General features: G+C 41.9%; 1 protein-coding gene across 2 annotated transcripts in view; it reads left to right on the top strand.

The window, feature by feature from the left end:
• Positions 1–16,008, top strand: part of CDHR1 (cadherin related family member 1) — a 55,505-nt gene that overhangs the window by 35,046 nt on the left and 4,451 nt on the right. For both annotated transcript variants that reach the window (XM_059851232.1, XM_059851231.1), the window contains exons 12-16: positions 644–796; positions 4,903–5,067; positions 7,142–7,209; positions 9,699–9,927; positions 10,819–11,073. In XM_059851232.1, the coding sequence (XP_059707215.1) occupies positions 644–796; positions 4,903–5,067; positions 7,142–7,209; positions 9,699–9,927; positions 10,819–11,073 (870 nt within the window). The remainder of the gene's footprint in view (positions 1–643; positions 797–4,902; positions 5,068–7,141; positions 7,210–9,698; positions 9,928–10,818; positions 11,074–16,008) is intronic.

Here is a 16,008-nt window from a genome sequence, read left to right as displayed (position 1 = left end):
ATCTGTGTAAGGGGATTTGCCTTCTCTCTTCACCTGGAGCTGTCAAGTGTGTGTCAGATTTTGTCCTGCACAAGTGGAGCTCTTCTCTCCCCACAAGTCCATCAACTTCAAAAAGATTTGGTGTTTGCATCCCCCTGTGGCAAGGGGGTTGAAATGTGGTGATGTCAAATGTCCCTTCCAAACCATTCTGTGAGGCTGGCTTTGTGAGGGTTGTGTTGTCCTTACTGGAGCAGTTCAGTTGTCTTTCCTTGGTAGGAAGCAGGAGGAGGCAGGACTTCTCTGCCAATATGCACATGGTGTCATCTCTGTCTATCTCCCAGTGTGTGGCACAAAATCCAAGGCTGCTTGCCACAAGATTCTTCTCTTAGCCAGGCCTGCTGCAGGGTTTTTCCATTATGACTGAAAGAATAACCAAGCTTGTCAATCTATTTTAAGAAAAGCTGTGTCTGTCTTGTGACTAGGGCTGGAGGGATTATACAACTAAGCTTCTTAGTGATCTCCTGCCCAGGGGATGGACAGCAGAGGGCTCTCAGCAATAAGGCTCGTTCTCATTTTATGTAGTTCAAAGAAACAGAGCAATCTAGGCTGTAAGAAATGTGACATTACTGAAAACAATCAATGTCATATCTGCTTTTATCAACAGGGAGCCAATGCTAAATTCAACCTCCGTCTTGTTGGACCTGGTGGCATCTTTCGAGTGGTTCCTCAAACTGTCCTGAATGAGGCTCAGGTTACAATAATAGTGGAAAATTCTGCTGCCATTGACTACGAAAGCTTCAAGGTGTTAACCTTCAAGGTACTTGTGCTTTCCAGGTCCTCTTTTTCAGTGTACGCAGTATGAGTATGATGGCTTTTGTATCTGGTGTGATTTAGCTTCTTAATCCACCCAGAGCTGTCTGATGCATTATCAGAGACATGATAGTCCATGTAAGGGAAACTCATTTCTGCCTCTGGTGTTCACCACCTTCACAAGGTTTAATGAATGCATCTGTGGACTGATTTAGTCCAGTCAATGCAAAATGTTGATTTTTATGTCTCTCTGGAAACTGCACATGTTGGTGGCTCTGAATCATTCCAGACTGAACCCTCAGGATGTTATTTCTGCACTCACAATGATACATTCACAGGATGAAATCCTAATTTCTTTGCAGCAAGAACTTTACCTACTTAGTGCTAAGTAATTTGATTCATGATCATGCTTTTGGATGTTGGCAGCCTGAAGACCCCAGCTGACTGGAAGATAATTCCCCAAAATTGCTCACTGCCTTTGTCAGAGTCTATCTATCTATGTGGTCATTTGCAGGCTGACCTGAGGCTCACCCACACTCTAAACCAGCCCTGCAAGAACCATTTTAATCCAAAAGCTGGAACCTTGCATATCACCTTCCCTGATGGATTCTTTGGCTCATCAACAAGATAATTAAGTAGTCTCGTTTTCTGTCAGCTACCTCTGAACTTGAGTGTAGATGTTTCAGTTCTGAGTGCAAAGAACTGCATAGACATTCCCTGTAATCATTTTGAAAAAATGCCAAAACAATCTAGCTGAGTATTAACATATGCTAGTTTTGTAACGGACAGAGAGGGGCATTTTTTGCACAATCCAAAATCCAAAATTCCACAATTTTGTTCTCCCCCTTGCTGTATGGTTTGCTTTGTGTCCTTAGCAAGTTTCACTTCAGTATGTTTCAGGCCTCTTCTTGTAATGTTCCTAAGCCATTTTGAGCTTTATAGGTTATAGATGCTACACAAATATGAGGCATCATTACTGCATTAAAGTGGAAGATTCTGAAAGGGCCATAAAGTGCTACTGAAACTAATTATAACAAGCACTCATTTATTCAGGTTAAACTACCAAAAGACCAGTAAAGGAGTTACACATGGCCTCCTCATGAATGCCAATAGAAATCAAAGTAGTTAATGTGATTTCCATGAACACCAAAAGAATTAATTACCAGGAAAAAGGATATATATTTTTATAGCTTAAGAAGTTATTCTTTATTTTTTTTTAATTATTTCTACTGGAGAAAGACTTTCCAAAATTATTTCCACTGGAGATATAAGATTTGGCTTAAAAAGTGCAGCCTTTTTCTGGATTCCAAATGGAGAAGGTGCAGATGGATGATATGGTAGCAATATATGGCAGCAAATACTTTATAAAGACCTCATTGCTGCCCTCACTTTCCTGCAAAGTTCAAATCACTTCCTACCCAATTTTAGTTGTCAGTGTAGTCAATCTGGTTAGAATTTTGAATTAAATATATTTCTATTTAATGTGTATCTCACAACAGCTTTGAGAGGTTATCTTCAGGGTTTTGGGTTTTTTCTGTAAGCAATGATCCCTCTCCTCTAGTTCATTTTTGAAGAATAAAATGCCAGAGAGTAATTAAAGCTAATTTGTCTAGGAGATGCACTGAAAAACTTTCTGAAGCAAAGGCTGCTAGAGAAACCTATCTTCCATTTAGTGCTGGCTCTTAAATGTAGGTGGTAGTCAGGAGTTCCTTCATTTTCAGCTGTCTAAGAGCTCAAATGGGTTTCCCAGAGTATGTCAGCAGTGGTAATTCACACATCTGTGCAGTCCCTCTGCCACAGAGGCCAGATATTGCTGTCCCACCTTGTTAGGGGCTGCCATGCTTTGGGGGCAAACCTCCTGCCTCCATCTCCTTCAGCTTAGAGCACATCCTGCCTGGGCAGGAGCCTGGACGTGTTGCAGACACTCACATCTACAGACTGGGACCAGGTGAGGCTGAAATTGTCTTCAGCTGCCAAAATCAAACTCTATTTTATAAATTTACCTACCACTTTTAAGACTGCATGTCAGTTTGCTCTTCTGACACCCAAGTATGAATTGTTGATATGTAGTCCTGTGAAATAATAGTTTTACACTATTTTTTTTCTCTCTGCATGAAACAAACAATACAGGTCTGCATAAGACACTGTAGGCAAGTAAGCTGACATTTCCTCCCTGAAGGAAGATGTTGTCAGCATGTTGACATAGCAGGACCATGGCTGCTTAAAGGAGAGGGAATAAAAAATGAGTGTAGAAAACAAAGAAAAAATACTGAGCTTTCATAAGGTGTACTAAGATGGGCGATTGCAGCAGCAAAGATGATTTAACTGCAGATGTTATCATTTACTAATAGCTCCATGTGCACAATCAGCACTAAGATTTTACCTCTGTACTGCTTTAGGAGCTGAGATTTCTCATGAGGAGGTTTTTGCTGATGTCTGCATGGCTGTTCCTTCAAAAATTTCTTTTGCTGTAAAACCACCTGAGACTCCCAAACACAAAAGTTAGCACAGCAATGGAGTGACCAGGCTCCCCTTTTGCAGCAGCAGTGTCCTGCAGTAATTGCAAGCAATCCTTCGAGATTCATTTCTTCTCTTTATTTCCAAGCATTATAAATGTCCACACAGCAGGCACAGCTCTAGGAGGTGACACTGAGATTGCCTTTTCCCTGTCTACTTGAACACCTCCCCCCTCTGCTTTCACCTCGAGGTGATACAAATTGTCCAAATCTGGCAGAGCAGAGCCTTGAGCCCAGCGGGTCCCCAGGCAGTCGGGGGTGCCACTGCTGGGGAGCATCACTCGCCTGCCCTGCAGGCCCTGTCCAGGGAAGGATGAGCTCCCACAGCACCAGGGGAGCAGGGGATGCTGTGCCAGCCCTGCTGCTCCTGCCAAAGCTCCCTTAGGCACTCCCTCTTTGTGGGAGCTCCTGGGACACGTCTCCTAGCAATTAAAACCCCTGCAGCCAGATTTCTCAGCTGAGCCTCTTAGATCTCAGTTCATGTCCTGCTCAGTAGCCTATTAGTGGTGTGCTGTCTTCTTAGAGCCCTCCTGGTTTGTCTTAACTATGTCTCTGCCCAAGCATGAAAAACAAAGCCCAAGCATGAAAAACAAACATTAGACCATTGTTTTTGGTGTTAGCCATTTGGGCTCAGCCCCCACAGAGCCCAAGTCTGATGGCCTAGGGCTGATCCTGTGTGATGCAGACACCCAGGACAGACCCTGTGAAGGTCCCAGTGGCTCTCAGTACCCATTGTTCAAACTTCTCTTTCTTGCTTACAGAACCACCACGGACCACCTGAGCTTGCTGCTCTACCAGTTGAGCCATCCTACTGATGCTCCCCAAATCCAGCAGATTTTGCTCAGTAAGGAGCAGATAGATACAGTAAATACTCAGTGTACTCTATGTGATTGCCTGTCCTTTCAGATGAGCAGTCATAAAATGAGTGATGTCAGAGTGCTCTGTTCTCCTCAGAGATAGTGAAGCAATTCAAAAACCCTCATTTGATCTGATAAAGTCCTAATCAGCATGAGGCAATGAGGGTAGAAGTGCCATGAAGTTGGTAGTAGAAGTCCTCACAATCTTTGGGGAATGGGATTCTGCTGTACATGCCTGACCATCCAGCATTTGGGGTGGGAGCAATGCTGCTTCAAAACAACTGGGTTTTTTCACTGTTTGGTGCAGTTTATTGTTCCTGACTTCTTTCTTGATGAAGAGCTTCCTCTACAAAAGATCACAAGTAAGTTTATGTGGTTATTCAAAATAATTCAGTGTTTCTGTTTCCCAAAGTTCTAGGAGCTTCCCAGGGATGACTGACAACTTCTGTAATGGTTTTTGGATGTGTGTTGGTTAGTTATGACTAGTCACATCTGTCACATGAAGTCTAATATGAATACACAGGTTTGAAGGCCTCTCCCCACAGCTTGACTGCCCATCTCAAGCAAGCACATACAAACAAGCTGAGGCTGCATGCTGACCTGGCTCATCATCTCCCTGGTTCTGAGCTGTCTGCTCCAAGCAGCCTAAAATGCACCAGTGTGCCATGGGTGGTGGAGGAAGCTCCTTTAAGAGAACTAATAGATGCTTTGTAGTGATTTCTGGTTTTTCCTCTTCTTAGCTTCTTGCAATAGAGGTGAACACACCAGAGAAGTTCAGCTCGACGGCTGACGTGGTGATTCGCTTGCTGGACACCAATGACAATGTCCCCAAGTTCTCCTCTGACTACTACATTGCCAGGATCCCTGAGAACTCCCCAGGGGGCTCCAATGTAGTTGCTGTTACAGTAAGTTTCATTCACCTCCAAAGAAATGTTCTTTTTTCTGGGTGTCTGTGGAAACAGTTAAAGTACCTTAAAAATAGTGGACAGGGCAAATAGCAAATCTTACTCAACATTTGATTTCTGGACCAAACTCCAATTCCTTTCCAGAATCAACTGAAAAAAAAAAACCTACTTAGGGAAAAAATAAAGTTTTAGACAAGCATTATTTAGAACAACAAGGGCCATCTGCTTTTAAGACAGATCACATGGCCTTTGAGTATTAAGAAAGCCTCAGCCAAATCAGTGTCCAGTGGGAAGATTCAGTTATGGCTAAGTGGAATTGGATTTAATGGATTTGCTTGCTTAAGTATGAGTAAAAAGAAAGCATGATGGCTGCTTAGTAGGTATCAGTCTCCTCCTCTTGGGAGGAGCCTGGCTGCTAAAGGAATAATTAAACAGTTAATGAGGGCAAGATTATAAAATTAAATTGCTTAGGACTGGAAAAAAAAAAAAATCCCTATGTATGCATCTTCTCACAGTGGGAAAAATATGCCTATAAATTTTCCAGTATCTTGCATTTTCATACAAAGAAAGTCAGGGTTGTTACCTGGGCCCTGAGTGCTGGAGGAGCATTTCCAGCTGCCTCTCTAATGCAACTGCTGAGACTGGAAACAGCTCTCATGTCACAAAGCCAAGAAAGCTTCTGGCCACCTGGGCCTTGGTGGGGGATGCAAGTCACCTTGCAGAGGCCACACAGGTAAGGATGGTGGAGGCAGGTTGCCAGAGATCTCCAGCAGAAGCTGGCAACACGTAAGAAAGATGATTAAATAATCAGAATAATAAAGTGCTGAAGGCAAATTTTAGCAATGGAAGAATCAAAGAACTGAAATATAAACAACAGAGAAAAGGTTATTGCATGAAACTAATAGGAAATCTATTAGAGACTCTTAAACATAACTATCTTTGAGGTAAGAGGAATAAAAGAAATCTAGGATGTGGACAGCAAAAAAAAGTGATTTAAAAAATGTTTGCAGAAGCAATAAAACTTCTGAGCTAAAGTGCACAGGAACGTATAGCTGAAGGAGCCCATGTAAAATTTAGTCATGTGCTGTCAACTCAGTACTTGACCCAGATTCACAACTATATGTGAAAAACTAAGATGTTTCAAGTACTCAGAATGGCAATTCTGGAAAAAGTCCCAGGTATGCAGATGTTTTAAGTGAAGTTACACAGTACTAAACTAGGCTGTGGTCAAAATCATGTGGTCAAAATCATGGGGTAAGAGCTCATGCCAATCTGACTGCTCATACCTGCAGTACGGCTGCAGGTCCGTCGTGTTAATCATGCAGGAATCAAAGACGTTGTTCCAGTTCTCAAATATTTGAACAGGAAGATGAATGAATCAACCAGCACCACCACGAATTTTGATGGCCAGATACAATGGTATAACACCTCCTCAGAGCTGTCAGAGAAGCAGGAGCTTATGGAAATAGCTGCTACCAAATCAATAGCTTTCCTAAGCCTGAGCTAAGAAAGGAAGCCAACAAGAGCATGAAACAAAGATATCATCTGGTAGTAGTATTTGCATTATTAAAAGTCACACAGGCACAAGAGTGATTAAAAAACAAACAAAGCTGAAATACAATGTATAGATTGAAACATTTGTTATTCATTACTATAAATTGACTTAATTAAACAAGCAGAAGCTTAAAAATACAATATATAAAGTAAATAATTTTGTCTAGGGAATATTCATTAATGTTTAACTGATAATTAGGAAGGTCTGAGAGCTGGCAGTGTGTTCATGTCATTGAGATTATCTCCATCTCTATCAAAGGAGGAGGAGGTAACTGTGGATGGATGGGGCCATCTAGTGTCACTCTCTGTGCCAGAGCCCCCAGGCACAGAGACAGCGTTGCTGGGGCTGGCAGGGACGTTTAGGTTGTGCACTTTCTAGGTGCATATTTGCTCATGCGGTTTCACACTAAAAATGTGATGGCAAAGAGAGTGAAAAGCATTTGGGCCTGTTGTTAAAAGAAAAATGAATGTTCTTTTTCCATTTTAGTAAAGTAAAACTCTCTTTTTTCCTTTTCTTAAGGCTACAGATCCAGATTCAGGACTTTGGGGAGAAATCAAATACTCTATCTATGGAACAGGAGCAGATCTGTAAGTAACAAGTAAATAAATAAAACTACATAAGCTCTAAGCAGAGTTCTAAAATAATTTTAAAAGAAAGCTAGCAAGCTCATTCTTGGTCTGCTCATTTCCAAGGACATTTATGCCATGTTCTTTGTGAATTCTGTGAACTATTACTGTGAAGCTACTGTGATCATTAAACATCTACTTCATGAACGCAAGGAATTCTACCCACAAACACCCAAAAAGATACAGGGCAGATAAAGTATCAATACAGAGGATTTGTTCAATCACCATTTCAAAAACACTTGTAAGAGAAAGAGAGGTTTTGGTCTAGTTGTGAAAAGTCAGTTCTACAGAAAAATGATTTCTTGGGTTTTTTCCCCTTCCCTTTCCATATGGCTTTACAAATACCTATTGTCAAGATAAATCAAGTAAGACAAGATATTCAAGGATATACACTTCAGCTTTGGAGGTCAGCTGCACTGGGTGTTAAAAGCCTTTCATCTAAACATAATAGTTCTGCATCAGGAAAAAGGGAACCTGATGCTTACTTGATTTGGTAATAATGCCTCCCTCTCCCTGTATTTGGGGACAGTGCTGGGGTAGAACATCTTGAAACACTGGTTCCTTCACACCATGTGCATCCCAGCTCCCAGACATGGCTGGGATCAGTGACATGGCTGTCACAGATATTCCTGCTGGAGCCTGCATTCTGCAGAGCAGAATGCTGGACATGAATGAGCTTTTCAGGCACTCATCTCAAGAATCTTTTTTCCTCTGTACGTTATCCACCTGGAGCTAAAGCTGAACTCTTCTTGTTTAGGTGAAAGCCATTTAGGAGGCACAATCAAAGTCCAAAATCCAAGATGTTAAGGGTGAACCTCTTCTGTAGCCAGAAGGATACACATTTGGGAGCATTTCCACGATGGATTATTTTGAGCTCTTCACTAAGTCTTTAAGCTAGCTGCTAACTGCACAGAGAGAAGCAAGAAAAGGTCATGTCATGCAGGCAGACCTCTTAGGTTTAGAATGTAGCAGCTGGTGGAAAGAAGCTTGAGAAGGTTGTTGACAAAGGATTTAGGGGGAAAAAAATGTAAGCACAACTTTATTCTGATTGGCATTATGGGGCTGCTCAGATTCACTGTTCTTATGCTGTTGAATGAAGAAATTACGATGTGGACTTTTCCTTCTTAAGTATTTTTGTTTGTTTTCCTCCTGCCAGAATGGCATCACTCTGCAAGGCTGGATTGATTTTCTAGCCCTGGCGCCTCTAGATGTGCTGAACACACAGTTTGATGCAGACAGGAGAATTTCAGCCAGAGGCACAATGTTTCTGTCTTGGATATTACATCAGTGGGTGTGCAGTTGCGTGGGCAAAAAGACAGAAAGATGAGTTGTACTGGAGTAAGAGAAATAGTGTTAACTGTTGAAGATGAAACCAATCTGATGGCAATCCTACTTTGGTAATCCAAGCTGCCAGTGGGAGCACTTCTATTCTTCCCCTAAAATGGGAATGATGAGAGTCCTGTCTGCATGATTAAGCTGGGCTGGGTGCTGAGGAGGCAGCACAGGCACTGTCTCCTACACAGCTATTCCCACTTCTTGGATTTCATCAAAGCTTGTATTTGTATTTAACAGGGTTATGAGAACAATTGAAGATTCTAGATTGCTAAATGCCCCTTTTATAATCACTCGCAATTGCATTCACAGTTGGAATACAGAAAATATTTTGCTACCCTGTACATTGATCAGAGGAAATAGAAAAACTTCCATCTGTTAAAAGCACTACTGCTTGGAGCCTACAGTGGCAGTCCATTTTAAAAAGACACTTTTTTGGTATCTTCTCTATAAATCCAAACTTTGGGCTGACACTTTTGACAGTGTCTCTGTAATTACAAATGTGTAAAACTGAACATGCAACAGATAAATCTGAACACCCACTCCATCCCGGTGTCAGTCTATGGAAAAATGGTTATTTTTGGAAAAGATAATTTGCCCTGTAGTTTGGGAGATTTAAGAGCAGATTTTTTTCCAACCCATTCTGAGAAGTGAAGACCTTAAATATGATATGCCTCACACTTCTTTTAGATATTTTGGTGACATAAATCAATCTCAATTTATGCAGGACATAATCTATTATGCTGTACTTTTAAACTAAAAAAAAAAAAAAGTAAAAAAATAGGCTTAATGTTTTTCCTTTTAATGCAAGAAAATCACTCTGGGAGGAGGCCATCACACTGAGCATTTACTGAGGACAAAGACTTTTAATGGAAAATGCAGCTAAAATGGCACAAGATAGAGAAAACTATGAGACACTGATAGTTCTCTGGTTTTCAAACCTAAAGGAACTAGACAAAAACCAGGTAGAGTGAAAGATTTGGAATCATCACCCGGAGAAGAATTAGGTGAAGAGTAACAGTGTCTGGGCACAGCATTTCAGTCTTTACAGCTTGGAGCAAAGGTGGGATCTAAACACACATTAAGTGACCAAAAGTCTTTTCTTGCTTCTTTTCCAGGTTTCTAATCCACCCATCAACAGGTATAATTTACACCCAGCCCTGGGCTGTGCTAGATGCTGAAGTGAACTCAAAGTACAATTTCTATGTGAAAGCAGAGGACACAGATGGGAAATACAGCTTGGCTGAAGTGTTTATCACCGTGCTAGATGTCAATGACCACTCTCCAGAGTTCAATGAAAACATCCAGGAGAAGACAATGATCATTGGGTCACCGGTGAAGATAGAGGTGAGAGATGGCACCGTGTGTCACAAAGCAGAGTGCTTTGGAAAAGCCCTGGCTCTGCTGTTTACTCTCAGGGGTCATGATGAATGTCTGAAAGTTGCCTTTTCTTGCAGCTTTATTTTGGACATCCATTTGGATGTAACAAATGGATTAAAGTGTAGAATTATAGTATTTACTGACTGCTGAGAAGGAGAAATAAATTCTATAGGCAGAATATAAATTCCTGCTACAGTATTTGAACAATCAGCTGGGGAACAGTCCTGGATTATACTGTGATCACAAGAAGCCCAAACAAGATCAGTGAATGAAAGTACAGGGTTTTGAACACACAACCTTCCTGACACCCCTTTGTGTTCAACCACACAACTTAGTTCCCTTCGTTTCGAAGAACCGTATCCAATAATCCGGTGCAGAACAGAAGGTGAAAAAATGCAATAACAATTCCCAGGCAGAACATCCTATGTTACACACATTTAAATGCACATCGTGAAGCCTGATCACACAACACCTAATGTTAGTAGAAAAAATATCACAGCACAAAAATTAAGGCAGCTATAGTTTATGGCATGGAGCTAATCCCATTGTTCTTTATCACTTCACATTTGCCCCCCACACTGTGTGAGAAGCTCCCAGCTGAGGATCATTTGCATTCTACGGATAGGTTACAGTTCAGTTTTTCCACTGATTTTATTTCATCTCAAATAGAAGTGATTTATAAATAAAGGAGCCTAGTCCTGCTGTTTTTGACTAGAAAATGTAGCCTAGCTTCCAAGATGAAATGAAAGCAGCCCAGTCATGGCACAGATAATATCAGAAGTGAATGCTCAGAAGATGTTTGTCCTCAGGCAAAGATACAAACACTAACACCTTTGTTTTTCACACTTCCCCTACCAGGCCATAGACCAAGATGCAGAAGAACCCAACAACATTGTGGATTATTCCATCATGCAAGCAGATCCAGCCAATGTGTTTGACATAGACCAAAGCACTGGGGAGATCAAGCTGAAATCCTACATCCGATCTCTGGACATCATCCACAACATCACAAACAACAAAGACTGCATATGGTCATTGGTGGTCCAGGCCAAAGACCGAGGCTCCCCGTCCTTCAGTACCACAGCAGTTCTGAAGATTGATATCACAGAAGAGGTAAGCAAATGTTTTAGAAAAATCCTTATGGGAGGCAATCCCTGAAAGGCACCAAACAGTAGACATTGCTTGCTCCATTTCTGAGACTTTCTTGCCAGCTCTGTTTTGCAGAGTATTTCTGTAGCCTTGTGGTGAAGTTGGATTCTACAGCCACAAATGTGAAAGATATTTTGATCAGAAATATTGCAAAGGTACAAAGGTAGGAGCATAATGTAATTGGGAGATGAATTTTTTGTTAGATGTTGTTAGATATGAGTTAAGGCCTATAGACTTCTGAGAGTAAAGTTCTGCTAAACTTTACTACTAAACTTTATACTGCTAAACTACACTGCTAAACTTTACAACTGCTAAAGCTCTGCTTTTTTATTTGCATCCAGGAGAAGAAAAAAAAACTTTTTCCCTTACAAAAAGTGAGTGGAAAACAGCTCAGGTCAGATTGAAATAAATCAGAGAAATCAATCTAAGTGACATAGGAAAAGTGAGAAAAAACTTTACAGAAATGCTTTAAAGTACATAGAACTTTGGATGGGAGTTCAATAATTGCAGTATTATTGGCAGATGAAACAAGAAGACTCTAAAACAGTCTTGCACATGTAGGTTGAGATTTCCCTTAGTCCAGCTTTTAAGTCAGGTGAAGAACAAACAGCGATTTATGGTGTGCAGCACGCGCTTGCACAATTCTTATTTATTGTCACTTCCTTGCCATGCCTTTAACTAGGTACCAGCAGGGAGGAAATGGGCTTTAAACTAGATGAGAAGCACATCATTAGCCTGACAGTCTCTGGACCACACACATAAACTGGGCAAAGATGCAAATCTCATCCTACAGACAGCAGCTGGCCTTCTCTTTGTTTGGTCACAATGCTCCCACTGCTTCTTAGGTCTGTTATAATCTCTCTCTGTTTACTCCATCTCCTCTTATTCCACTGATACTCCATATGAGGCACATTCATGTGATAGTTTGTGTACACAGTTCAGAGCCTGCTGGACTGCCAGGGGACTTGGGTCTCCCCTAGCAGGGCAGTGCCTGGCATGGGGCTGCCTTTTGGGGCCAGCCAGCCTTGTGAGCATGGGCTGGGCTTTCTGCTGCAAGGCTCTGCCATGTGGAGCTGGGGCACTCTGCATGCAGGGTGTCTGTGGTAAGTCTAGAGATTTAGCTGTTCTTACAGATACAAAGGAAATGCACTGTTTAACACTTGGATTTCTCATGGAAATTAAGTTGTCATGGTTTTTATACAACAAACAAGAATTGCTACCCACAGCCAAGAGTGGGAGTACTTGCACTCCCTGCCTTGCTTCCAGGCTCCTCACAGGCTGCACATTTCAGGAGTGCATGGCAGCAGGCAGACCCAAGCCCAGTCCTCAGCCATGTGCCTGTTGATGGCCACCAGCCTCCCCTTCCCTCCTGGGTGAGCTGGAAACCTCTCTGTCAGCATGTGGGGCTGATGGGTGTGAGTAGAGGGAAGGTGTCCCACACCTCCCTGCTGGGGGACAACATGTTCCTGAACCAGCTGAAGAAGGACAACTGGAAGGAAAACAAAAGTAGCTGATACTTTGGGATAAGGAGTTTCCTGAATTTCCCTCTAGTGCTTGAAGCAATAGCAGTACCTGATGAAAGATGGTGTCTTGTATGAAGTCCCCTGGCTGCTCCCTTTTGTCCCCCTCCAGGGGTACATATTTGGCACAAAATGAGGGAGAGCCCTCCTCATAAAGTCTAAAGGGGAAGCAGAGAGCATGTGATGACATGAACTTCCTCACACACAGTTCTTTTCCTTCTTCTCATGCTCTTCTTGATGCCAAGTCCCAACAGAGAGTCTGAGATAGCAACAGAATCTTCTTTCTTTGAGTAGGTTTCTTCAGCAGGATCTGGGCTACTAATCTAGTGTCACACCCTCCATAACCTTTTGTACGTGTCTCTATTACTTCTTCCATGGCTTGTAATGATTTGGGTTGGTTGAGTTGGGGGATTTTTTACCCCATAGCATCCCATCTTTTTTGCAGAAACAGATTCCAGTGTGCAGGTACATGAGATGCAGTGCTAGTGTCCAAAACCCTTGGTCACTGCCTGCGTCCCAGGGACAGCACACTCTCTGCTAACACTCTGTGAAGAAAACAATCTCTTGGTGTAGGCATATTGCATACACACACACTCTCTCTCTTTCTCTGAGGCTCTTATACAAATGTGCATTTCATCCCTCTGTGCTCCTGCTGTACAAAGGCTCTTATTTCACTGTTTGGTGGGCATTTATGTATTACTGATTTTGGATAAGGAGGATATTTTTGAATGCATCCTCTAGAGGTTTCCTGCAGTGTTAATCACAGTAAGTAATTAAACAGGCATATTTTCTGATTAACGTTTACCATTGCAATTAGCACAAGTCTGTGCCCTTCGAGATGGATGCCTTGTGGCTAAGTTCAGCAGTATTGCACATCAAAAGGACCTTCTCTTGGAATAATACAGTGCTAAAAGAATCCAAAGGCCTTTTAATTTAACTGAGTCTGATTTTAAGGAAATCGGTATTGAGGGGCATCCGTTAATATCCTATCCTTTCACAATAAATAAAAAATACCCTTTCACAGAATAAAAAACATATGCTGGAAAAGCCAGTCTTTTTCCATCCATATGTCTCATTCAGAAATCTGTTCCTGCCTGATATTTTCAGAGAAGGCTGATTCCCACTCCTGTTCCTGAAAGTTGGCCTGATGGGGGCATCCCTTGGCCTCTTGATGACTCCACCGAGGTTCTGCAAATGTAGAGGAGGTGTTTATTTACACCTCCTCAAAGACTGAGGCTTAAGTCCATATTTAGACAGCATAATCTGTAGTTCTTAATAGCTTTGACCACTCATTTAGACTTCTAAATATAGCTGGTGAGTCTCTGTTTTAGATTCTCTTAACTGAAAGGTTCAACAAAAATCTTTGAAGTAAAATGGAGATCTTCTCTCTCATACTAAGGGCAACCATGGGAGCTGTGGTTGCTGGCACTGAACAGCCCTTGCCACATTTGCAGAGCAGTTAGCCTCTTCTTTCCACAGTTTCATGGACTTGAAAAAAATATTGGTTTGATTTGAGAAGCCTTGCTTCATGCTGGTGTGTGTATTGCAAAGTGATGCAAACACAGCCTTCATATATAGTGATAGCACTGAGCTTTGGGATAAGCACTGCAGGGGATCTATCTCTGCAGGGGGTTCTACCTCAGATCAGGAGTCACTTCTGAAGCAAATCTCCTGATCATCCCCACATGCTGTGGGATGGCCTGTGCCTCACATAGCTCCAAGCACACAAGGTTTTGGGAGCACACCTAGTGTGCCTAGGCACCAACAGGCAGTCCTTGCCTGCAACCAGGCTAGAACAAAACCCCAGAAATACTGAATGTATGGAAGTGGGCTCCTCAGAAGCAGCTGGTTCATTGCACAGATTGTACAGATCCACTTGCTCAAGTCAACACAGCCCAAGTTGTCTGTAACACAATCATTGAACCAAGCATTTACAATCGAGTCCTACTCCAGCACTGCCAAGTCCATCACAAAACCATGTCCCTTAAGTGCCACATCTACAAATAATCTGCAATAGCTTGGGCTCTTAACAGGTTTGCCTATTTACTTAGACTCCTAAATATAGCTGGTTAGCCTGAGCTGCTCTTGTGATTGAAGAGCTCAACCCCATTCCTTCTGGGTCCAGCTTCTGGATACTTGGCCCATGTACTCTGCTCACTGCAACCCATGCATTAGGAAAGGCTCTTGAGAAGTTGCCACAGCCAAAAAACCCCAAAAAGCCAGCAGAGCATTGTCTTCTGTGAGCAGTGGCATTTGGGTATTTTAACTCCCTTGGTGACTGTTAAGGAGTGTTTCTTCCACATCCTGGCCCACAGAGATATTTCATTTAATCATGTATCTGCTTTTATTTTATGTGCACCAGAAAAACCAGTATCCTTCAAAGTGCAGCATGCCTTTTAGAAAAAAACAGCAGCTCCAGCAATTCAATGAATAGTGGCAACAAATGAGCTGGCTACATGGCACTGCTGGTAATCAACACAAGGACTTGATGTTTTAAATGTAAGCTTCCCATAAGTCTCTCTGCAGCCTGGCTAAGATTACAACATTCCTGGCCTGTATTGCAAGTTATTTTTTCTATTTATCCTGCCAGTGTCATGGCCATGACAAACAGAAACTCTCCCACTGTGTGCTTACAAAATGTCTGATGTTTTTATGCAGAACAGTTGTTGTTCAAGGCTAATTCCAGGCAAAGCTTTGTATCGTAGAGGTCAAGTAACTAAAATAGAGGCTGAACCAGCTAGCTGTTAATGGGTTTAGTTTTGGTATTAATCATCTCTTCATCACTGGAAGCTCTGAACAGATGTCAGATTTTCTGAGACCAGGCAACTAAATGAAGCCAAATGTCAAAATTCTCCACTCTCTACAATTTTTTATCTGTTCTTACCTCTGCAGCTGTAGTACATGTTGCCCATGTACTGTCTAATCTCATTTATTCAAGGTTTTCAAATACCTAGTCAAATTCTTCTCAGCCATCAGCACCTTCCTATAAAATAGATCTTGACAAAACTCGTAACAGGTGGACTCAGGTCACATACTACTTAGCAGGGTTTATCTGACACTTAATTTATCTGACTTTCACATGAAGTTAAGTAAGCCAGGGTAGAATTTCTATCTGATGGGATTTAAGTACAAAAAAATCTATGTAATGCAGAACAGCAAAGCTGATGTGAATCTAAGCTCCACCAAAGTCATGGGGGCTTTGCTTTTAGTTTCTAGTTCAGGTCCACTCCTAATTAAGCACTGGAAGAATTCTCTGTACAGCAAAATGATGAAAATTTGTCCCTACCTGCCCAGTGACATGGTCTGTGAGTTTCACTAGCATTTCTTTGCTACTTTCTTGTTGGCAATGGGACACATTCAGGGTAGGAGAAGAGAAGGC

Source organism: Haemorhous mexicanus, chromosome 7 (assembly GCF_027477595.1).
Source record: "Haemorhous mexicanus isolate bHaeMex1 chromosome 7, bHaeMex1.pri, whole genome shotgun sequence".
In the NCBI taxonomy this organism is placed as follows: Eukaryota; Metazoa; Chordata; class Aves; order Passeriformes; family Fringillidae; genus Haemorhous; species Haemorhous mexicanus.
Note: the sequence above shows the minus strand (reverse complement) of the source record. Positions and strands in the feature narration are given on the sequence as shown.